The sequence below is a fragment of the Pelobates fuscus genome, chromosome 10 (assembly GCF_036172605.1).
Source record: "Pelobates fuscus isolate aPelFus1 chromosome 10, aPelFus1.pri, whole genome shotgun sequence".
NCBI lineage: Eukaryota > Metazoa > Chordata > Amphibia > Anura > Pelobatidae > Pelobates > Pelobates fuscus.
In genome coordinates, this window is record NC_086326.1 from 75,923,729 (window position 1) to 75,948,506 (window position 24,778).

Genomic DNA, 24,778 nt, shown 5'->3' on the forward strand with positions numbered 1-24,778 from the left:
AGCTGTCAGTAGAAGAGTAACAGACAACAAATACCATAAATGCCTGAAGTGCAATGTGTACAATACTTAATATGTACAGTATAGAAAGCCATGAAATCATTAGAAAATGCATTAGCCACTTCTTGGTCCTTGTAAGAACTCCGTGCAGAAGCTGCAGTTCCTAGGTTTTTCCTGGAAAAGCATCAATTACAAAGTATCTCAGGGTATCGTTTTCATATTTTCATTGGTTTACTGTATTTTTATTGATCTATATAGTTAATATTTTACTTATAATGCAGAAAATTATGTTCAAGTATCACCTGGAAGATTGAAAATTACCCATTTGAGAACAAAGAAACTACAAAACTCATTTATGGTATTTGTTTTTCAATCATGTAGTCTTTTGACTGCCACCTATTGGCGTGATCACATTATTACCTGGTTAAGCTCTTCATCATTGGCGACTGCTAGAAGAATATGTCTCGGGGTGATTCTGCCTTTTTTGTTGTCTCTAGCTGCATTCCCCGCTAGCTCCAAGATTTCAGCTGTGAAGCAAGAAATAAACATACAAACATACACTTTAGGAAGCATATAACATCATTGCTCTCATCATATAAACTTGATCTAACATTAAAAGCATGGTTGCTGTGAGTTTGTCTAAAGTCTTGAGGTGAAGCCTCCACTGCAATGTATGGAAACTCAATTTTTCTAGTTTAGTTTTTATGGAAAGGGCAACCTGTGACCCTGAATATCTGCCCTAGCCAATCAGCATCTCCTCATAGAAATGCATTGAGTCAATGCATCTCTACGTGGTAAAGTTCAGCGTCTCCATGCAGAACATCAGCCCCTTTAGAAAGGGTTAAAACTTACCTTATTTCCAGTGCCGCGTGTCCGCCTCCTTGCTGACATCATCAGAATTTATGATTTTTAGCCAATCCAATGCTTTCAGAAAGGAATTCCCAAAGGGAAAGCATTGGTTTGGTTTAAATTGGCAATAAGGCAAATGGCGGCAGGGCCAAACACCGGCTTGGCCAATCACTGGCTTGGCCAATCAGCACCTCCTCATAGAGATGCAATCAATGCATCTCTATGAGAAAAATTCAGCATCTCCATACAGAGCGTGGAGGCGCTGAACTGCACTGCTGCACTCTGTGCAGCACTGCCCCAAGAAGCACCTCCAGTGGCCATCTGAGGAGAGTCCACTTGAGGTGTCCCTAGGCTGTAATGCAAACACTGCCTTTTCTCTGAAAAGACAGTGTTAACTGCAAAAAGCCTGCAGGAATTGAATATACTTACCAGAACAACTACAATAGGCTGTAATTGTTAAGGTGATTGTAGTGTGATTTTAAATATCCCCTTTCATTACTCTGTAAATGAACAGCAACAATGCCAATCTTATGAGGGCTTGAGATTATATATGGTCTTTTATACCAATTTGACAATGACTCTTAACAAGTCCTTTAGAAGCTAAATAAAACCAGATATTTGTTTCTCTCTCTCTATATATACTTTTTTAATAAATAATTGTAGCACACCAGAATTGTATACAAACTTTAATCTGAAAGCTATAAATTGCAATGCTGAACAGAACGCTGTCATTAACACACTGTGTTTGCTATTTGGATGTAAAGCGACACTGTCATCCCCCTGAAAAATTAGTATTTTACAAAGATAGAATATTTATCAAATACTCTTTATGGCTGTTTTAGAATTTCACTGAAATTCCAACCCAGTCAAAAGATATACAGAGACAAAGTAGGGATTACTTTGTCTCTGTATTTCTACTCCGCCTGACTTTCTTTGACACAAGGTGAAGCTACAGAGTGAATCCCTGTAGCCATCATCAATTCTGTACCAAGAGGATGGCTCCTGCAAGGAATAGGTAAGTAACATCACCAGTGGCGTACACACAACCCATGGGGCCCCGGTGCGAAAACTGATCCAGGGCTCCCTCCCCCCGCGCGAGCGCTTACTATGCGCAGGCTGGGGCTGCAACACATGGCGGCGGGCACCTGGTCGCAGGGCTGCGACCCGTGCGACCGCGGTATGTATGCCAGTGCATGCATAAACACATACACTTAAAGGACCACTACAGACACCCAGATCACATCAGCTCAATGAAGTGGTCTGGGTGCCAGGTCTCTCTAGTTTTAACCCTGCAGCTGCTATGTTTCACTGAGGGTTAATCCAGCCTCTAGTGGCTGTCTCATTGACAGCCGCTAGAGGATTTTCTGCGATTCTCACTGTGAAAATCACAGTGAGAAGACGCTGAACGTCCATAGGAAAGCATTGAGTAATGCTTTCCTATGGGCGGTTTGAATGCGCGCGTGGCTCTTGCCACGCATGTGCATTCGGAGCTGAGAGGCGGATGGGGACGGAGAGATCCCCAGCGTTAAGAGAGTCCGGCGCTGGAGAAAGGTAAGAGCTTAAGACACACACACACACACTCTCATAAACAGACGCACACATTTACTGACAGACACACACTCAGTGACAGACGCACACAAACATACTCAGTAACAGACACACACACTAACACACACACACTCTAACACTAACACACACACTCACTAACACTAACACACTCACTAACACACACACTCACTAACACTAACACACACACTAACACACACACACTCACTAACACACACTCACTAACACTAACACACACACACTCACTAACACACTCACTAACACTAACTAACACTAACACACACACTCACTAACACACACACTCACTAACACTAACACACTCACTAACACACACACACACTCACTAACACTAACACACACACTCACTAACACACTAACTAACACACACACTCACTAACACTAACACACTTACTAACACACACACTAACACTAACACACTCACTAACACACACACTCACTAACACACATACTCACTAACACTAACACACACACTCTAACACTAACACTAACACACACTCACTAACACTAACACACTCACTAACACACACACACTCACTAACACTAACACACACACACTCACTAACACACTCACTAACACTAACTAACACTAACACACACACTCACTAACACACTCACTAACACACACACTCTAACACTAACACACTCACTAACACTAACACGCACACTCACTAACACACACACTCACTAACACACACACTCACTAACACTAACACACACACTCACTAACACGCACACTCACTAACACACACACTCACTAACACACACACTCTAACACTAACACACACTCACTAACACTAACACTCACTAACACTAACACACTCACTAACACACACACACACTCACTAACACTAACACACACACACTCACTAACACACTCACTAACACACTCACTAACACTAACTAACACTAACACACACACTCACTAACACACTCACTAACACACACACTCTAACACTAACACACACTCACTAACACTAACACACACACTCTAACACTAACACACACACACACTAACACTAACACATACACTCACTAACACTAACACACTCACTAACACTAACACACTTACTAACACACACACTCACTAACACTAACACACTCACTAACACACACACTCACTAACACTAACACACTCACTAACACTAACACACTCACTAACACCAACACACTCACTAACACACACACTCACTAACACTAACACACTCACTAACACACACACTCACTAACACACACACTCACTAACACTAACACACTCACTAACACACTCACTAACACTAACACACTCACTAACACTAACACACTCACTAACACTAACACACTCACATGTTTTTTCTTAATTTAATCCCCCCAGCCTCCTTACCTGTGGGAGAGCTGGGGGGATTCCCTGGGGTCCAGTGGTGTTGCTGGCCAGGCTGTCACCCGGCTGGCTGGCGGGCGCGCGAGGGAGCACTGTCCCCTGAGTGCTCCCTCTTCAGCTCCCTCGCGCGCCGCGTACTGATGCCGGAGCCGGAAGATGACGTCATCTTCCGGCTCCGGTTTCAGTGCGGTGCGCGAGGGAGCTGAAGAGGGAGCACTCAGGGGACAGTGCTCCCTCGCGCGCCCACCAGCCAGCCGGGTGACAGCAGGGCCAGCCCCGGGGGGCCCGGAGGTGGCCGGCTCCTGGGCCCCACAGCAGAAGAGGCTGGCACTGTGGGTACATACCTGGGTCGCAGGGCGGCCGGGCCCCCTGGTGGGCCGGGCCCGGTCGCAGCCGCGACCCCTGCGACCCTGGTATGTACGCCACTGAACATCACCATCACATCACCTATCTGCACCACTCAGCCACCGGCTTTGTATTATGTCCTTGTGCTTTTTTAAACGTCATTTAAATTGCTTAACATGGCACGTTGTTGGTAAAAGTGTTGCAATTAGACTTGCAACAGGGGAACTGTTTCTGGTGATAGTTCTGCTCATGCAAATTGCTTGGATATTGGTGAACTGTTAGAAAAGTGTTTTCAGTGGATACTCAAGTATCTCCCTCTGCTGTTCTATGTTCATTCGCACCCGCTACATTGGAAGAGGTTTCTTCTCTGCTCCAGTCCTCCCGCCCCACCACCTGCTCCCTAGATCCAATTCCCTTGCATCTCATCCGTACTCCGTCTTCTTCTCTTTCTCCACCTCTCACTAAAATTCTCAATCTCTCTCTCTCCTCTGGTATATTTCCATCGCCCTTCAAACATGCAACTGTAACCCCAATTCTAAAGAAGCCCAATCGTGACCCTAACTCTCCATCCAACTATCGTCCTATCTCGCTACTGCCTTTTGCATCCAAGATCCTTGAAAGAATTGTGTATGCGAGATTGACAGACTTCCTCGAATCAAACTCTCTGCTAGACACGCTTCAGTCTGGTTTCCGTGCTAAGCACTCTGTGGAAACGGCACTGACCAAAGTATCCAATGATCTACTCGCTGCAAAATCTCGTGGTCACTACTCTATCCTAATTCTCCTTGACCTGTCTGCGGCTTTTGACACTGTTGATCATCAACAGCTTTTTCTCATCCTTAGCAATATCGGTCTACAAGATATTGCTCTCTCCTGGTGCTCCTCCTACCTCTCCCAGCGCTCTTTCAGTGTTTCTTTCTCTGGCTCTGCTTCTTCTCCCCAACTCCTCTCTGTTGGTGTCCCTCAAGGTTCAGTCCTTGGTCCCCTACTGTTCTCCATCTATACTGCCTCCCTTGGTAAACTCATTAGCTCCTTTGGCTTCCAATATCATTTCTATGCAGATGACACGCAAATCTACCTGTCCTCTCCTGATCTCTCCCCGTCCCTCTTGACTAGTGTCTCTGACTGCCTCTCTGCTGTTTCTAACTGGATGGCTGCCCACTTCCTTAAACTAAACTTGACCAAAACTGAAATTCTGGTCTTTCCTCCCTCAAGTGTTGTTACTCCTGTGTCTGTCTCCCTCCAAGTCAATGGTGCTACCATCAGCTCCACCACGCAGGCTCACTGCCTAGGTGTTCTCTTTGACTCCGACCTCTCCTTCAAGCCTCATGTTCACTCTATCGCCAAATCCTGTCATTTCCATCTCAAAAACATTAAGCGCATCCGCCCCTTCTTAACGCCAGATGCGACTAAGGTGTTGGTCCATTCCACTGTACTTTCTCGCCTTGACTACTGTAATCCGCTTCTCAGTGGTCTTACGTGCTCCCAACTTGCGCCGTTACAGTCCATAATGAATGCGGCGGCGAGGCTCATCTTCCTGTCCGCCCGCACCCATGCCTCATGCCTTCCTGTCCGAGGCTCCCATGCCTCACCCTTCTGTCAGTCCCTACATTGGCTTCCTATAAAATATAGAGCTCAATTTAAAATTCTGGTTCTTGCTTTCAAATGTCTAGATAATGCTGCTCCTACCTATCTATCCTCCCTTATACACAAGTATGTCCCTGCTAGGCCCTTACGATCTGCTGAAGACTTAGGTCTATCTTCTGTCCGTACTCCCACCTCTGATGCTCGCCTTCAAGACTTCTCGAGGGCTGCACCGTTCCTGTGGAACTCGCTTCCCTCCTCCGTTAGATGCTCACCCAGTCTCCACTCCTTCAAAAAACCATTAAAAACCCACTTCTTCATAAAAGCGTATCAATTAAACTCTTATTAGCTCCCAACTGATTCCTCTTCTGCAACTGTCACTAGTCTAATACTATCCTTACCTTTTGTGTCATTTTACCCCACTCCCTCTATCATGTAAGCTCATTGAGCAGGGCCCTCAACCCCTCTGTTCCTGTGTGTCCAACTTGTCTGGTTACAACTACATGTCTGTTCGTCCACCCATTGTAAAGCGCTGCGGAATTTGGCGGCGCTCTATAAATAATATAATAATAATAATTCCATAGTGTCTATTCGCTTAATGTCCAATGGTTCCATTATTGTATCTTTGGAAGGATTGTGATTGCTTTAAAAATACTATTCAAGGTATAAAACTCTTTTTCACAAAATTGGTAAAAAAAAAAACTTGATATATTTTAGGGTAAGCTTTTTTAAAGATTTTCATTTTATTTTTTTCAAAATATTAAAATTTCACAAAATATACAAATATTTCAAAAAATATATATAAATATTAAAACAATATTGAAATATTAAAATATTTTATCATTTGAAAAATATTGTTCTATTCAAAGTACAGACATAATAAAACTGCACAAAAGGTACACATTAAAAGACTAGCTTTTAAAAGGTTCCTATCTGATCATCTCAGTTGTAGCTTTAACCTACCTGCCAGGTACTCTATGACAGCGGCCATGTAGACTGGTGCTCCCATGCCTATTCTATATTTATGAGTCCCTCTTCTCAGGTAACGCATCATTCTACCCACTGGAAAGATAACTCCTGCCCGGGCAGAGCGAGAAAGCTTGGTGGTTTTCTTCTTCCCTCCTCGAGCAGACATTTTTGCTTTGTGTGGTGTCTGCTTCGCTCAGAAGAAAAAGAGTATTCGGTGACTGGGAAAAAAAAAAAAAGAAAAGAATGCAGGTTACATTTACAAATAAACATATCACTGTTTAGCAGACATAACCCACAGCACCATATTGTGCTCCCTAGGTTCAATAAAGAACTATATTATAGTTCTATATTAAACGAATGTTCCAAACACTTAAAGCATTTCAGCTTGCTGAAGTGTCTAATGTATGACGAGTGGGTCCTCATCATTTTATAAAAGTGCTGATTTATTTGCAAGTGTGAAAAGTGTATCCTCCTTTTTTAATTTTATAAAAGTGTTGATTTTAATTGAAATAGGCATTTTTATTAAATAACTACTGGTAGTGCAGTTCCATGTAGCTAACCTCAAGAGGCAGGCAACTGCCCTAGGGCATCTGGTTTGCACAGACTTCTCAATGAGCTGTAATGCATGTCCGACAGATCACATAAATAAATATCATTTAAGCAAAGGAACTTACATGACCCAAATAGTTAAGAAGTTAGGAAAGTAAAAGCAAAGGAGGTGTGACTCTATAGGTAGAAAAAAAATATGTATCTATTTATTAGCTCGTTTGGATTTTGTAGTAATTTTCCAATTTTCATTTACTTAAAATCATATGTAAATGCAATATATCAAATATAATTTATTGATAAATTAAAGCATTGCTTTTTTATAACAGAGGTGGCTCATTACTGGGCCCTATTTAAACTTTGTAGTCATGGTGCCAGATAGCACATAAAACATTTGTAGACAGCATAGTGATACATAAAAACTGATTAATTAGTTCACTATATGAGACATTTATTCAGCTATTATTATTATTATTATTATTGGTATTTATATAGACATACAACTGACCAGGCAACATAACTTGAAAATGTCTTTGCGAAGATTGATACGTTGGACAGAGGTCTCTCGGAAATTAGTAATTCTCACAATAGCAGGCATTTAAATATTAGAATAGGACCTGCCAAAATTGAATACTTGTAAATATGATCAGGCATGTGCAATGTGTGATCATATACTGAAATTAACTCCCCTAATAAAGAATTTGGTGTATGTGTGCACTGTTTACAGGGTGGCCCAAAAATAGGTATACAGTTGAATCAATTAAATTCATCACAACAGATTATATGAATACACATACACAATGACACACAACACAGTGACACAGTCTTATGGATACACATACACACTGACACACAGCACAGTGACAGTTTTATGGATACACATACACACAACACAGTGACAGCTCCATGTCAGGCATTTAAAATTCAGTTTGGCAGTTGAAAAGAATAGTGGAGGGCAGATAAAATAATAATTTTTCTTTACGGTTTTTAAGAATGATGACAGCGAACTTGAGTCAAGAAAAAGAAAGTAGATTCTAAAGCAGTACTGGAAGACTAGGACATCCAGATTTTGGCGATTTAACAACTGCACCCGTTCCTTCAAATTTATCTCCAGTATGATAAATAGTCAGACGTGTTAGAGTAAGAGCGTCAAATACTTCTAGCCACACTTTTGCGCACCCACTCGGCATTTTCAGTATTCCGGTACTGCTTTAGAATCCATGAATTTCATTGATTCAACTTCATCCACCATTGTGTGGGATCACATTACATCCACCAGTTTCTAAAATAAAATAAAATAAATAAAAAACATAATGTATCTCTCAACTCTAAGAAACAAAATACTCCCTATAGTACGATAACATTTAAGCAATGTTTTCCCCTTTTGCCATAGGGATGTTCTCCCTACCAGATTAGGGAATAATCTGGTATTATTGCTACATGTCCCAAAGAAGGCAGAAACGATGATACGGGATTACTGTATCACTTGTTGCTGGTATTTTGGATCTGAACTGCCCTCGTAGGCAGGATGAGTCTGAAATGGTATATGTTTTCTCAAATTGTTGCTTACGCAGAAGCAGTCAACCATTCGTGTAGTAGTTATAGTACATACAATCTGAATATCGGTGAGGCTTGCTATATGGTGTTATTAAGGTGGTCAGCATTATTATTCTGTCAGTTTTTATAACATTTATATAAACAGTAACTTTGGTGGTTGTTATCACGACGTGTAGAGAGTAAGACAGGTAACAACTAGTTATGTCCCGAGCGGTTCGCTGGCGAATAGTTCCTGGCGAACATAGCGTGTTCGCGTTCGCCACGGATGGCGAACATATGCGATGTTCGGTCCGCCCCCTATTCGTCATCATTGAGTAAACTTTGACCCTGTACCTCACAGTCAGCAGACACATTCCAGCCAATCAGCAGCAGACCCTCCCTCCACCTGGACAGCATCCATTTTAGATTCATTCTGAAGCTGAATTCTTATACACTGCGTGCAGAATTATTAGACAAATGAGTATTTTGACCACATCATCCTCTTTATGCATGTTGTCTTACTCCAAGCTGTATAGGCTCGAAAGCCTACTACCAATTAAGCATATTAGGTGATGTGCATCTCTGTAATGAGAAGGGGTGTGGTCTAATGACATCAACACCCTATATCAGGTGTGCATAATTATTAGGCAACTTCCTTTCCTTTGGCAAAATGGGTCAAAAGAAGGACTTGACAGGCTCAGAAAAGTCAAAAATAGTGAGATATCTTGCAGAGGGATGCAGCACTCTTAAAATTGCAAAGCTTCTGAAGCGTGATCATCGAACAATCAAGCGTTTCATTCAAAATAGTCAACAGGGTCGCAAGAAGCGTGTGGAGAAACCAAGGCGCAAAATAACTGCCCATGAACTGAGAAAAGTCAAGCGTGCAGCTGCCAAGATGCCACTTGCCACCAGTTTGGCCATATTTCAGAGCTGCAACATCACTGGAGTGCCCAAAAGCACAAGGTGTGCAATACTCAGAGACATGGCCAAGGTAAGAAAGGCTGAAAGACGACCACCACTGAACAAGACACACAAGCTGAAACGTCAAGACTGGGCCAAGAAATATCTCAAGACTGATTTTTCTAAGGTTTTATGGACTGATGAAATGAGAGTGAGTCTTGATGGGCCAGATGGATGGATTGGTAAAGGGCAGAGAGCTCCAGTCCGACTCAGACGCCAGCAAGGTGGAGGTGGAGTACTGGTTTGGGCTGGTATCATCAAAGATGAGCTTGTGGGTACTTTTCGGGTTGAGGATGGAGTCAAGCTCAACTCCCAGTTTCTGGAAGACACCTTCTTCAAGCAGTGGTACAGGAAGAAGTCTGCATCCTTCAAGAAAAACATGATTTTCATGCAGGACAATGCTCCATCACACGCGTCCAAGTACTCCACAGCGTGGCTGGCAAGAAAGGGTATAAAAGAAGAAAATCTAATGACATGGCCTCCTTGTTCACCTGATCTGAACCCCATTGAGAACCTGTGGTCCATCATCAAATGTGAGATTTACAAGGAGGGAAAACAGTACACCTCTCTGAACAGTGTCTGGGAGGCTGTGGTTGCTGCTGCACGCAATGTTGATGGTGAACAGATCAAAACACTGACAGAATCCATGGATGGCAGGCTTTTGAGTGTCCTTGCAAAGAAAGGTGGCTATATTGGTCACTGATTTGTTTTTGTTATGTTTTTGAATGTCAGAAATGTATATTTGTGAATGTTGAGATGTTATATTGGTTTCACTGGTAAAAATAAATAATTGAAATGGGTATATATTTGTTTTTTGTTAAGTTGCCTAATAATTATGCACAGTAATAGTCACCTGCACACACAGATATCCCCCTAAAATAGCTATAACTAAAAACAAACTAAAAACTACTTCCAAAAATATTCAGCTTTGATATTAATGAGTTTTTTGGGTTCATTGAGAACATGGTTGTTGTTCAATAATAAAATTAATCCTCAAAAATACAACTTGCCTAATAATTCTGCACTCCCTGTAGTGAGAGGAGGGACAGTGTGCTGCTGCTGATTTAATAGGGAAATCGATAGCTAGGCTAGTGTATTCAGTGTCCACTACAGTCCTGAAGGACTCATTTGATCTCTGCTGTAAGGACAGCACCCCAAAAAGCCCTTTTTAGGGCTAGAACATCAGTCTGCTTTTTTTTTCCTGTGTAATCTAATTGCAGTTGCCTGCCTGTCTGCCAGCGTGTGTGTCAGGCTCACAGCGTATACTGTGCCCACTTGCCCAGTGCCACCACTCATATCTGGTGTCACAATAGCTTGACACATTAAAAAAAAAAACTAGAAATTTGACTGTGAAATAATAGCAGTCAGTTTCCTTCACACGTGTGCGTTTCAGGGCCTGCAAGGGCACAGTGTCACACCAGTGCAACTCATATCTGGTGTAACAGTAGAGTACATAAAAAAAAAACTAGAAATTTGACTGTGAAAAAAATAGCAGTCAGTTTCCTTCACACGTGTGCGTTTCAGGGCCTGCCAGGGCACAGTGTCACACCAGTGCAACTCATATCTGGTGTAACAGTAGTGTACATTTAAAAAAAAACTAGAAATTTGACTGTGAAAAAATAGCAGTCAGTTTCCTTCACACGTGTGCGTTTCAGGGCCTGCCAGGGCACAGTGTCACACCAGTGCAACTCATATCTGGTGTAACAGTAGTGTACATTTAAAAAAACAAAAACTGTAAAATGTTTTGACTGTAATAGATTGAATAGCAGTTAGTTGTCTGCAAGCGTGTGTGTCAGGCCTACAGCGTCTACTCTGCCAACTTCTGCCAGTGCACAGTGCCACTCATATCTGTTGTCACAGTAGCTTGCACCCATAGTACCACTAATCGAAAAAGAAATGACAGGCAGAGGCAGGCCACCCCACAGGGGCCGTCGTGGTCGTGGTGCCGTGATTCCCTTTGGCCCTAGAATAATGCCCAGTGTTCAGATGCCACGTACCCTGAACTCGAAAAGTTCTGAGGACATAGTTGACTGGCTAACACAGGACACCCAATCTTCTACAGCTTCCGCTCGGAACCTTTACGCACCATCCTCCTCCAGCTTAGCTTCAGGCACCTCTCAAGTTACCACTCGCCCGCCTGCCGCCACCACCAACACTAGCACCACAGCCGCTTCACTTGATATGTCAGAGGAGTTATTTACACATCAGTTGGAAAAAATGAGTATTGCGCAACCATTATTGCCAGAGGATGTAGATAACAGGGACATGGACGTACGGTGTGATGATAATGATGGTGTACCCGCTGCTGCTTCCTTTGCTGAGTTGTCAGATCCAAGTGAAGCGGTTGATGATGACGATGCATCCGTGGATGTCACGTGGGTGCCGGCTAGAAGAGAAGAAGAACAGGGGGAAAATTCAGATGGGGAGACAGAGAGGAGCAGGAGACGAGTTGTAAGCAGGGGGAGGTCGTCGCATGGAGCTAGTGGCACAGTCAGACAGCATGCATCGGCACCCGGGGTCAGCCAGACAGCACGCCAATCAACGCATGCTGTTGCCACCACCAGAATGCAGTCATTGCACAGCTCAGCAGTGTGGCATTTTTTTGTGTGTCTGCCTCTGACAACAGCGATGCCATTTGCAACCTGTGCCAAAAGAAACTGAGTTGTGGGAAGTCCAACACCCACCTTGGTATAACTGCTTTGCGAAGGCACATGATCGCACATCACAAACGCCTATGGGATCAAAACATGAGTACAAGCAGCATACAAACTCAAAGCCACCATCCGCCTCCTGGTCCAGCATCTTCAGCCACGTCAACCACTGCTGTCCTCCTTGCCCCCTCTCAACCATCCGCCATCCGTTCCTGCTCATCTGCCCACAGTCAGGTGTCTGTCAAGGACATGTTTGAGCATAAGAAGCCAATGTCACAAAGTCACCCCCTTGCCCAGCGTCTGAGAGCTGGCTTGTCTGAACTCTTAGCCCAACAGCTTTTACCATACAAGCTGGTGGAGTCTGAGGCGTTCCAAAAATTTGTAGCTATTAGGACACCGCAGTGGAAGTTACCCGGTCAAAATTTCTTTGCACAAAAGGCAATCCCCAACCTGTACTCGATTGTGCAAAAGGAAGTAATGGCATGTCTGGCACACGTTGTTGGGGCAAGGGTCCATCTGACCACTGATACCTGGTCTGCAAAGCATGGTCAGGGCAGGTATATCACCTACACTGCACATTGGGTAAACCTGCTGATGGCTGCCAAGCATGGAATGCGTGGCTCTGCAGAGGAGTTGGTGACACGACTTGCAGACATGCCTGCTGACACCTCCTCTACTCCTCCTACTCCATCTTCTTCCATAATCTCCTCGGCTGAGTCCACTTCTGCTGCTGCGTCTTGCTCGATATCAACGGCACCCCCCCAGCTCCCCAGGTACTATTCCACATCCCGGATACGGCAGTGTCACGCCGTCTTGGGGTTGACTTGCCTGAAAGTCACACCGGACCAGCACTCCTGTCCGCCCTGAACGCACAGGTGGATCAGTGGCTGACTCCGCACCAACTGGAGATCGGCAAAGTGGTTTGTGACAACGGAAGAAATTTGTTGGTGGCATTGAATTTGGGCAAGTTGACACATGTGCCGTGCATGGCACATGTGTGTAATCTGATCGTACAACGCTTTGTGCATAAGTACCCAGGCTTACAGGACGTCCTGAAGCAGGCCAGGAAGGTGTGCGGCCATTTCAGGCGTTCCTACACGCCCATGGCGCACTTTTCAGATATCCAGCGGCGAAACAACAGGCCAGTGAGGCGCTTGATTTGCGACAGCCCGACACGTTGGAATTCAACACTCCTAATGTTCGACCACCTGCTCCAACAAGAAAAAGCCGTTAACGAGTATTTGTATGACCGGGGTGCTAGGACAGCCTCTGCGGAGCTGGGAATTTTTTTGCCATGTTACTGGATGCTCATGCACAATGCCTGTAGGCTCATGCGTCCTTTTGAGGAGGTGACAAACCTAGTCAGTCTCACCGAAGGCACCATCAGCGACATCATACCATTTGTTTTCTTCCTGGAGCGTGGCCTGCGAAGAGTGCTGGATCAAGCCATAGATGAGCGTGAAGAGGAAGAGGAAGAGTTGTGGTCACCATCACCACCAGAAACAGCCTTATCAGCATGGCTTGCTGGACCTGCCCAACGCTGGAAGAGTATTGTGAGGAAGGAGTCGGAGGAGGAATGTGGCTTTGAGGAGGAGGAGGAAGACCAACCACAACAGGCATCCCAGGGTGCTCATTGTCACCTATCTGGTACCCGTGGTGTTGTACGTGGCTGGTGTTGTACGTGGCTGGGGGGAAGAACACTGAGGACGAGGAACGGGACATGAGTAGCTCAGCATCCAACCTTGTGCAAATGGGGTCTTTCATGTTGTCGTGCCTGTTGAGGGACCCTCGTATAAAAAGGCTGAAGGAGAACGACCTGTACTGGGTGTCCACGCTAGTAGACCCCCGGTATAAGCAGAAAGTGCCTGAAATGTTACCGAATTACCACAAGTCGAAAAGGATGCAGCAGTTCCAAAATAAATTAAAAAGTATGCTTTACACAGCGTATAAGGGTGATGTCACAGCACAACGGGGGAAGTGGTGAAAGTAATTCTCCTCCTCCCACGACCACGCCGGCAAGGACAGGACGCTTTACAGACGTGTTGTTGATGTAGGACATGCTGAGCTTTTTATGTCCTACACATCGCCACAGCCCTTCGGGGTCCACCCTCATAATTTAGGTGTTAATTTAGGCATTGATGGTAGTCTACATGTTTCAGTTCCTGCACCAACTGTATTTTATATGGAAACACCTTTAAATATTTAGTTTTAAATCCGTTTTAAAGATGTTCGGGACAACCCTAATTCCATAAAATGTCTTCTCTTTGATGTTTGTGTTGTTTCTTCCATACTGGCTCTAACTCATTCAATGTTTTTTTTGAGCTGATCGTGGTCTGTCAGTATGTGGAAGGTTCATCAAAATGTTGCATTCGTTTCCAAATCATAGTTACTCAGGGTCAATTTCCTACACTCAAGTGGCGTCAGTAAGCTCTTTGCGTCAAAACAATGGACTTGCAATTTTGAAAACAAAATGCCCCTAGGTTTACTTATTATTACATCATAAAATGACCTACGGTGAAACTATCAAGACTCAGTTATAATATGTTCCTGCAACAAAAAAGATTGAACTACTAACAAATAAGTGATTTGCCTGTCAAATCCTATTATGAATTTTAGCCCAGTCTGTATAAAAAGTGTAGAGATGACAAGGGGCTCCAATAGTGTAAAACCTTTAAACAAATTAAAAGAATGTATCTGTACTGACATATGAGGTACTTATATACAAGTACTATATAATCAGGAACTACTACTACCGGTGTGGCTGCACTGAGGCCTGCAAGCTGCAGGTGGACCCATCTAGGACCATCACACTTGGGCCACCTGATGGGGATCTCTGATCAGGGCCTGTCAGGCAGCCTGTCAAATCAGCAGTGCTGGAAGGAAGTGAGGATAAGTCACTACCAGCTTAAAGTGAGAGTCATGCAGGTTAGATGGAGGCAGGAAAAAGCAGGGAAGAGGAAGGAGAGCATGAAACTAAAATTAATATATGTATAATTATCTTTAAAACTTTTTATTTTTACGAAATCTTACAAAATATTTTTAAAGTGGCCTTAAATGTATTTTTTTCTTTTAAATTAAAGGAAGGAGTTGTTTTAAGACATATATAAGTTTGATGTGTCAGTTTCTGTTTTTGTGTGTGTTTCATTGACATCACAAACATGGAAGCATATACTGCAAGGGCCATGCTACAGGGACTGTTGCAACCACAAAACAGGATGTGCAGCCGTTTCACTCTTATTGTATTACACAATGTAATTATTATCTTGCCTCACTATATGGTATTCAAGAGTTACAAAATATTCAGGTCAAACTGTCAGTTTTTTGGCGAATATCATGTTAAGAGCCTTAATGATACGAATATGATAAGATAATGATATATGTATATTCATACAGGTATGTAACACTAAAATGAAAAACCAGTGTAATCTAACTGATATGTTGGTTAAATTTGCTTTCTAATAGTAGAAGGGTGAATAGAGAAACGTGTATGATAGGCACTATAATTGCTTAGCAGTATAATTAATTTGTATCAAAACTTTCAATGTTTGTAACTAAGGTTTTTAAGGCCAGCAGGTGTGTAAAGAGTTACCCTCCTCCCAATAAGAGTCAACCCTTCTATGCTTCCCTATACTATACCTATTAACATCAATATTGCATAGTTGCTCGATCTATGCACAAAAGTGCTGCTTTGTTTGGCAAGACATTCCAGATTTCAAACACGTTGTGCTTTTTTTTTTTTTAAATAAAAGCAGTCACCTATTCAGTGATTAAATATTGGACTGATCCCCATTGTACAGCGCTATGGAATCTGATGGCGCTATATAAATAATAATAATCATGAAATATTACTGGTGTGTTAATAAGTGGTTATTTGATGGGGTCAAAAATTATGTTAATTGTAGTTTTCAGTAGGCTATTGAAGGTATTGATTGACTACAAGTACTTGGGGTGGGCTAGAACAGCAACCTTGGCCATCTACCTGCCAACATTTCAAATTAATAAAAGGTGTGGCCAGGGGTGGAGCTGTTCTGAGAAATTTTAGGTGACTTACTAATAACAGTTTCGACAACTAAAATGTAATTTAGATTGTATCTTATTTACACAGATTGATTTCTAAACATATTTATTGTAGTTTAAAGGCACAGAATAAAAAGTATTAGTGCTGTGGAGCTCTGTTATACACCCAGACACACCAACAATACTCATAGAAAAGAGAAACATTAGGATAGAAAAGAGGAATTTGGGTCCAAAATAGGGATTTTCTTTCCAAAATAGGGACAATTTGGAAGTATGGAATACTATGCAAGTTGGAAGAAATTTACATTGATAACTGATTGATTATCAATGGCTGACATAAAATGCCAGAGACCGAAAAGAACTAAAACAATTAATTTTGTGGAATAATTTCCTTTGATATTACATAATTTAAGTCACTTCACCACAATAGTTCTTACTATGCCCTTTTGCGCAAAAAAAAAAAAAGTTCAAAAGAGCGGGTACAGTACAGCAACAATAAAGCTGCTTAATTTACTCTACAGCCTAAAATACAATACCTAATGCACTGGGCAATGAAAAAGAAAATGAATCAAGCGGTTTCATTATGTTGTTCTCTGGACTAATTGCAATGTCTATTATTAATGAAACATCATCCTTTCTTAAAATTAATTCAGGCAATATGGTCACCTCCCAGGTTTAAGTATGATTGCTTACTTATTTAATGGAATCATTTACCATAATGTACAGTGATGATTAAACATGGAATAAAGTATTGCAAACAAAAGCTTAAAGGGACACTATAGTCACCAGAACATTTTAGGTATTTTTTCTGAAAAGGCAGTGTCTACATTGCCCCCTAGGGACACCTCCAGTGGCCACTCCTCAGATGGCCACTGGATGTGCTTTCTGGGGCAGTGCTGCACAGTGGGAGGTGCTGATTGGCCGCCCATCCCACCTCCTTGCCAATTTCAGATTGGCTAAAAATCATAAATTCTGATGATTTCAGCAAGGAGTATGAAAATAAGGTAAGTTATTTTTAACCCTCTCTAAGGTGGCTAAGGGGAGGGGGGGAGGCCACCTATAGACCCTATAGTGTTCTTTCAAGCAAGAGCTTAAAGGAACACACCAGCACAATACACACTATACCCCACTGATTATGGTTCCGGGAGTGCTCTGGTGCTTTTAGGAGAATCCGGTTACCTCTACTGAATTAGGCTTGGCGAGGCAGGACTGACTACTCTGTACTACTGACTACTCGCAGCCAGGGCCGGATTAAGAGCCCAGTGGGCCTGGTGCTGACATTTATGATGGGGCCTAATTACAGAATCTTATCGACGAAAAACACTAAAACAGTCATACCTCCCAAGCGTCATATATCTGATGGAGTTGGTGTTGGAGGGAAACTCAACGGATGCAGCTATAAGAAAACACATACTCTATGCTAATCTCTTTATCTAATTTATGCTTTCATCTTTCAAGTAAATCCATACCAACAGCAGTGTCCAGTGAAGCAGAAAGCCAATGGGCGGGGTAAAAGAGTAGACCACTAATACGAATCACATGACCAGAACTGCCAGAAGGGGCGAGCATGCCCAAAAAGGGGGTATATGTCTGTCCAAAGAATTGGAAGGCCAGCCTGGCATCAGTGTCCCTATGCATCACAGTGTCAGTGTCCCCATGTCGCCCAGTCCCCTAGTCTCCCAGTGTCTGTGTCCCCATTTCTCCCAGTTTCCCATGTCTCAGTGTGTCCCGTGTCACTAGGATACATGGGGACACAGAGACACAGGGACACTGAGACACTTGGAGACATGGGGGCACTGAGACACTTGGGGACACTGTGAGACATGTGGGCACTTGTGGATACAGACTTGGGGACACTGGGAGACATGTGGGCACTTGTGGATACAGACATGGGGACACTGAGAGACATGGAGACATGGGGACACAGACATTTGGGGACACTGGTAGAAATGAGGTCACAGACACTAGGGACACAGACATGGGGACGCAGACACTGGAAGACATGGGGACGCAGACACTGGGAGACATGGGGACACAGACACTGGGAGACATGGGGACACAGACACTAGGGACACTAGCTGGGAGACATAGGGACACTGGGAGACATGGGGACACAGACACTAGCTGGGAGACATGGGGACACAGACATATGGGGACAATGGGAGCCATGGGGACACTGGGATCCATGGGGACACTGGCTGGGAGGCATGGGGACACAGACACTAGGGAAACTGGCTGGGAGGCATGGGGACAGTGGGAGACATGTGTCTACCTATGTCTCACAGCGTCCCCATGTGTCTGTGTCCCCTAGTGTCTCTGTGTCCCCATGTGTCCCAGTGTCCCCTAGTATCTCAGTGTCCCCTAGTATCTCAGTGTCCCCTAGTATCTCAGTGTCCCCATGTCTCCCTGATGCCTTTCCCCTCATTCCTCACTTCCCTGAGCTGTAGTCCGTCTCTGCAGGCTGGGAGCTGCTGTCTGAACTATCTGTACTGTGTAGCTGCTCCCCTGTGTATCAGTGAGTAGAGAGAGGCAGGGAGGGATATGCTGTAACTTCCTATCCCTGCCCTACTGGCCGGTGCTGGTATTGCAGAGTAATCTCCGTTTATACTGAGAAAAATATTTGCATTTGTATTACCGGTAATACTGCAATACCAGCAAGAAGGAAAACCTAAGAATAGTGTGTAAAAAAAAAAAAAAAAAAAAAAGTCTAAAAAAATATATATATATATTTTTTTTTTTTTTTTTAAATGGGCCTATTCCATTGGCCTGGGCCTGGAGCTGCAGCACCATCAGCCCCTATGTTAATCCGGCCCTGCTCGCAGCCAATGAGCTTGATCCTATATTGCCAATACTTAGTTTGATAAACACATATGGCTTCTGCTGCAGTAGAGGACCAGAGGACCCAGATAAATTGTTAAAGTGTACTAAAATTGTTTGATAAACTTGGCTGTGCTTGTTATGGTGCTTGGAGTATTATTTTAAGGATCTCAATCTTTGTTTTGTTAGTGACAATCACATATCATATTATATGATCATTTGTTAGTAAAGGTAATAAGATATATAACTAAACACATGATGTCTGGATGTTATATAACCGGATTCAACATATCTAAGGCAAACACCTTAGCAGAAAATAGAATGCACAGTTATTCAATTTTGAATAAAGCAATGGCATTGAATTTAAGGGACACTATATTCACCAGAACATCTTAGGTATTTTCTCTGAAAAATACAGTTTTCGCTGCTAAAAGTTTGAAATAATCAGGACCCTATCATCCTGGTGTTCTTTGTACGCACGTGCAAGTCAAGCATTTCATAATGAGCTTTGATTGACACTCATCAGGTGATGCAAAATATTTTTTAGAACAGCAGAATGTAATTAGTATTATTTTTTAATGCATCATCGTCATTGAAAGACAAATTGTCGTGCATTCATAGAAATGACCCAAAGGCTTCTGGATAAATGTCCCAATTTTCATAATTAGACATTTTTAAACATGTACAGATTGCCAAGAAGATGCCTTAATATTAACTGGAGCATTAAGGCAAAAACACGATTTATACTCACAGACAGATCAGTTTCTGCCAGTATGGTGTAGACTAGAAGATTCATCTAAATTTGGGACGATCGAGTGATCAACCGAATTGCAGATTTGAAAGCCCACACAAAGACTAATCACAAAACAATGGCTTATGCGATGGATGAGCAAGTTTGTTTGATTCGTGATTCAGAGATTCGCTGAAGGCTAGGAGACAGACATTAAATCTTAATTTTATTCACAGATCAAGTCAGAAGTGACCAAGAGAAGGAAGAAAATGAGAAGCATTGAATTTTTTTTTATATATTTTTAGAGGAAGAGCTTTGGCCAAAACAACACAATGTACTATGATGTATTAAAATATCAAGTTGTACACTACTTAGCCAGGCCTTGGAAGCTACTAGCCACTGCACGTCTAGAGGGCCCATGGCAAACTCACGGATACATTTTCACTTGCAAATTACTGATGGTAAATTAAAGGTTTGAACCTTGGTGATAGTACATTAGTACATGATACAATTTTTTTTTTTTTTTTTTTTTTTTTTACTATTGGAATAAATAAGTTCTTACCACTTAGTATATACCAGAACAGACATCAAATTCATCAGAGGAAGATTCTACAGCCAGGTTAACTGTTTGGTGTCTACCGTATTTATCGGCGTATAACACTCCCCGGCATATAACACGCACCTCATTTTAAGAAGGAAATTCCCCCCCCTCCCATAGTATTCTCCCCCTCTACCATAGTGTTCCCCCACCCTCATCCCATAGTGTTCCCCCCCTTTCCATAGTATTCTCCCCCCCCCTCCCATAGTATTTTCCACCCTCTTGTCAGGATCGGGACAGGGATCCAACACGCAGAGTACAAAGAGTGGAAAGGTACGTATACCGGGCCTTAGAATGGCCGGACTAACGTACCGAGAGTAATAGAGAATAGTCAGAGACAAGCCGAGGTCGAGGGAACGGGAAGACAGATAAGCGAGAGACAAGCCGGGTCAAGGGAGAACAGAGAAGCAGGGTAGTACAACAAGCCGAGTCAAAACCAAATAGAGAAAACTAGAATACCAGAGCACTGAGTGACTAGACAAGCTAGAACCACGACAGGGCAATGAGCTGAAGAGAGAAGTAAGCTTAAATACCCTGGCTCTGGATGGTAATCACGCCTCTGACAAGTACCGATTGGATATCGGACACTTGAGTGACAGGTCGCTCGTGATAGCGTCATGACGTCACGTATTGAGCGTCCTGCTAGAAAAGGACGTGGATTCCTCGCGGCCGGTGTTTAAGTGACTGGATGAACCGCGAGGAACGAAGGAAACAGCTCGCCTGGACGGACAAACCACCAAATCTCTACCTCCCTTAGAGGTAGAGGCCTCAGGTACCCTGACAGTACCCCCCCTCTCAGATACGCCCACCGGGCGGAAGGAACCGGGGCGAGATGGGAAGCGGAGGTGAAATGCTCTGCGAAGGCGAGACGCATGAACGTCCTCCTGAGGTACCCAACTCCTCTCCTCAGGACCATATCCCCTCCAGTTGACCAGATATTGCAATTTTCCCCTTGAAATTCTGGAATCAATGATGGAGCTGACCTCGTACTCCTCCCGACCCTCCACCTGAACAGGACGAGGAGAGGAAACCTTAGAGGAGAATTTGTTGCAAATAAGAGGTTTCAACAAGGAGACATGAAAAGAGTTAGGAATGCGTAAGGCAGGTGGCAGAGCAAGGCGATACGCAACCGGGTTGATACGAGTGAGAATCCTGTAAGGACCTATGTAGCGAGGAGCAAACTTCATAGATGGGACTTTTAGGCGAATATTCTTAGTACTCAACCATACCCTATCCCCAGGAACAAAAACAGGAGCCGCTCTTCTATGCTTGTCAGCGTGTTTCTTGAACAACGAAGAACTATGTAATAGAATTTGCCGAGTCTGATCCCATAATCTCTTCAGGTTGGCGACATGATCATCAACCGACGGTATCCCCTGAGAAGAGGAAACCGAAGGAAAAATCGAAGGATGAAAGCCATAGTTCATGAAGAAAGGGCTAGAGCGAGTTGAATCACAAACAAGGTTATTGTGTGCGAACTCCGCCCAAGGAATCAGACCGACCCAATCGTCCTGGTGTTCGGAAACAAAGCAACGTAGATACTGTTCGATCTTTTGATTAGTACGTTCAGCAGCTCCGTTAGACTGAGGGTGATAGGCAGAGGAGAAGTTCAATTTGATACCCATCTGAGAACAAAAGGATCTCCAGAAACGTGAGACAAATTGAGAACCTCTATCAGAAACAATCTCCGAAGGAATCCCATGTAGGCGAAAAACCTCTCTCGCAAAAATCTCCGCCAATTCAGGAGAAGTCGGAAGTTTAGGTAATGGTACGAAATGAGCCATCTTAGTAAATCTATCCACTACCGTGAGAATAACAGTATGTCTCTTGGAAGCAGGTAAATCAACGATAAAGTCTATGGACAAACAGGACCAAGGTTTCTCAGGAACGTCCAAGGGGTGTAACAGGCCACATGGAGAAGCATGAGGTAGTTTAGTCTTGGCACAAGTCTCACAAGCTGCGACGAACTCCTCAATATCTTTTCGAAGTGAAGGCCACCAGAAATCCTTGGATATCAGAGAGTATGTCTTGCGAATACCAGGATGACCAGCTATCTTACTTTCGTGAAAACATTGTAAGAGCTCCAGTTGAAGTTCAGGAGGAACAAAGTTTCTTCCCTCAGGAGTGTTTCCGGGAGCTAGATGTTGTGACTTCAAGATCTGGTCAAGTAGCGGAGAATGAATTTTAAGACTGGTATTAGCAATAATATTGCATTTGGGTACAATGGAGGACACAAGTGGTTCAACTGAAGCAGAAGGCTCAAATTGGCGAGATAGCGCATCGGCTTTAGAATTCTTTGAGCCAGGTCTGTAAGTCAGAACGTAATTGAAATGGGTAAGAAACAATGACCAACGAGCCTGCCTGGAGGACAGACGCTTAGCCTCTCCGATATAAGACAAATTTTTGTGGTCTGTTAGAATGGTAACAGGATGTAAAGTACCTTCCAATAAATGTCTCCACTCTTTCAAAGCTTTGATAACCGCTAGTAATTCTCTGTCACCAATGTCATATCTGCTCTCAGTACCGGACAATTTTTTAGAGAAAAATCCACATGGATGTAATGGTTTATCAACACCCAACCTTTGAGATAGGACAGCACCTAAACCAGTCTCTGATGCGTCTACCTCAAGCAGAAAAGGCAGGGAAGTGTCGGGGTGAACTAAAATTGGAGCGGAAGCGAAAAGCTCCTTGAGAGTTTTGAACGCAAGAAGAGCTTCAGTAGTCCAATTCTTAGTATCAGCCCCCTGTTTGGTCATATTAGTGATAGGTGCGATAATTGAAGAATAGCCCTTAATAAAGGGCCTATAATAATTGGAAAAACCAATAAATCTCTGTACGGCTTTAAGACCTTTGGGTAAAGGCCACTCTAGAATGGACTGGAGTTTATCCGGATCCATCTTAAATCCCTCCCCAGAGATCACATAGCCGAGAAAGGTTACCTGGGTTTGATCAAAGCTACATTTCTCCAACTTGCAGTACAAACCATGCTGAAGAAGCTTGTGCAAAACCCTCCTGACTTGCTTGTGATGAGTCTCAATCTCACTAGAATGTATAAGTATATCATCTAGGTATACAATGACGCACTCTTGCTGAAATTCCCTAAGAACCTCATTAATCAGATCTTGGAATACCGCTGGTGCATTGCATAACCCAAAAGGCATAACCGTATATTCATAGTGACCATAGCGAGTATTGAATGCCGTCATCCACTCATGTCCCTGCTGGATTCTCACCAAGTTATATGCCCCTCTGAGGTCTAACTTGGTGAAAATAGTAGAGCCCTTCAAACGATCGAAGAGTTCGGTGATCAAGGGAATCGGGTAGGCATTTTTAATGGTTATCTTATTCAAGCCTCGATAATCAATACAAGGTCTCAAAGAACCATCTTTCTTTTTAACAAAAAAAAATCCAGCCCCGGCAGGGGAGGAGGACCTCCTGATGAATCCCTTGTCTAAATTCTCGTGAATATACTCCTCTAGAACTGAGTTCTCTTTCGTAGATAATGGGTATACATGACCTCTGGGAGGCATGGTACCAGGGAGTAGGTTAATTTTGCAATCAAAGGACCTGTGTGGGGGTAAGGTATCGGCTTTCTTTTTGTCAAATACTGCCTTTAAATCTAGATACTGAGGCGGAATTTGTGTCTCTGTAGGATTGTCAGAGGTAGTCGATGTGTTAGTTAATCCGAGAGGTAAGACCTTCCGCAAGCATTTTTCTTGACAATTCTTTCCCCACGAAACTATCTCCCCTGACTCCCAATTAATAATAGGGTTGTGTCTCCTCAACCAGGAGTACCCCAGGACTATGGGAATAGACGGAGAAGAAATGAGCATTAAGGATATATCCTCTTTATGTAGGATGCCAACAGTTAAGTTAATCGGTATGGTCTCATGGAAAATAACAGGCTCAAGTAACGGTCTACCATCGATGGCCTCAACAGCCAGTGGTGTCTCTTTTAACTGGGATGGGATAGCATGCTTGGCAACAAAACCCTGATCTATAAAGCTCTCAGCAGCTCCAGAATCGATTAGTGCCATAGTCTTTACTACTCCCTTCTCCCACCTCAAAGAAACGGGTAACAGAAGCCTGAACTCTTTGTAGTTGTGAATAGAGGACAAAGTAGAAACACCCAAGGCCTGTCCTCTAGAGAAACTTAGGTGCGAGCGTTTCCCGAACGATTAGGACAATTTAGGCGTAAATGTCCTCTGACTCCACAATACATACATAAACCCTCC

At 43.3% G+C, this 24,778-nt stretch overlaps 1 protein-coding gene across 2 annotated transcripts in view; it reads right to left on the reverse strand.

Annotated features, from left to right (window-relative positions):
- LOC134574885 (core histone macro-H2A.2) overlaps positions 1-24,778 on the reverse strand; it is a 60,901-nt gene that overhangs the window by 19,125 nt on the left and 16,998 nt on the right. Inside the window, exons 2-3 of one of the 2 annotated variants that reach the window (XM_063433936.1) lie at positions 6,683-6,906; positions 418-524 (exon numbers count right to left, since the gene is read on the reverse strand). In XM_063433936.1, coding sequence (XP_063290006.1) covers positions 418-524; positions 6,683-6,854 — 279 coding nt within the window. In that variant the 5' untranslated portion in view covers positions 6,855-6,906. The remainder of the gene's footprint in view (positions 1-417; positions 525-6,682; positions 6,907-24,778) is intronic. The other variant, XM_063433935.1, reaches the window with a different exon arrangement.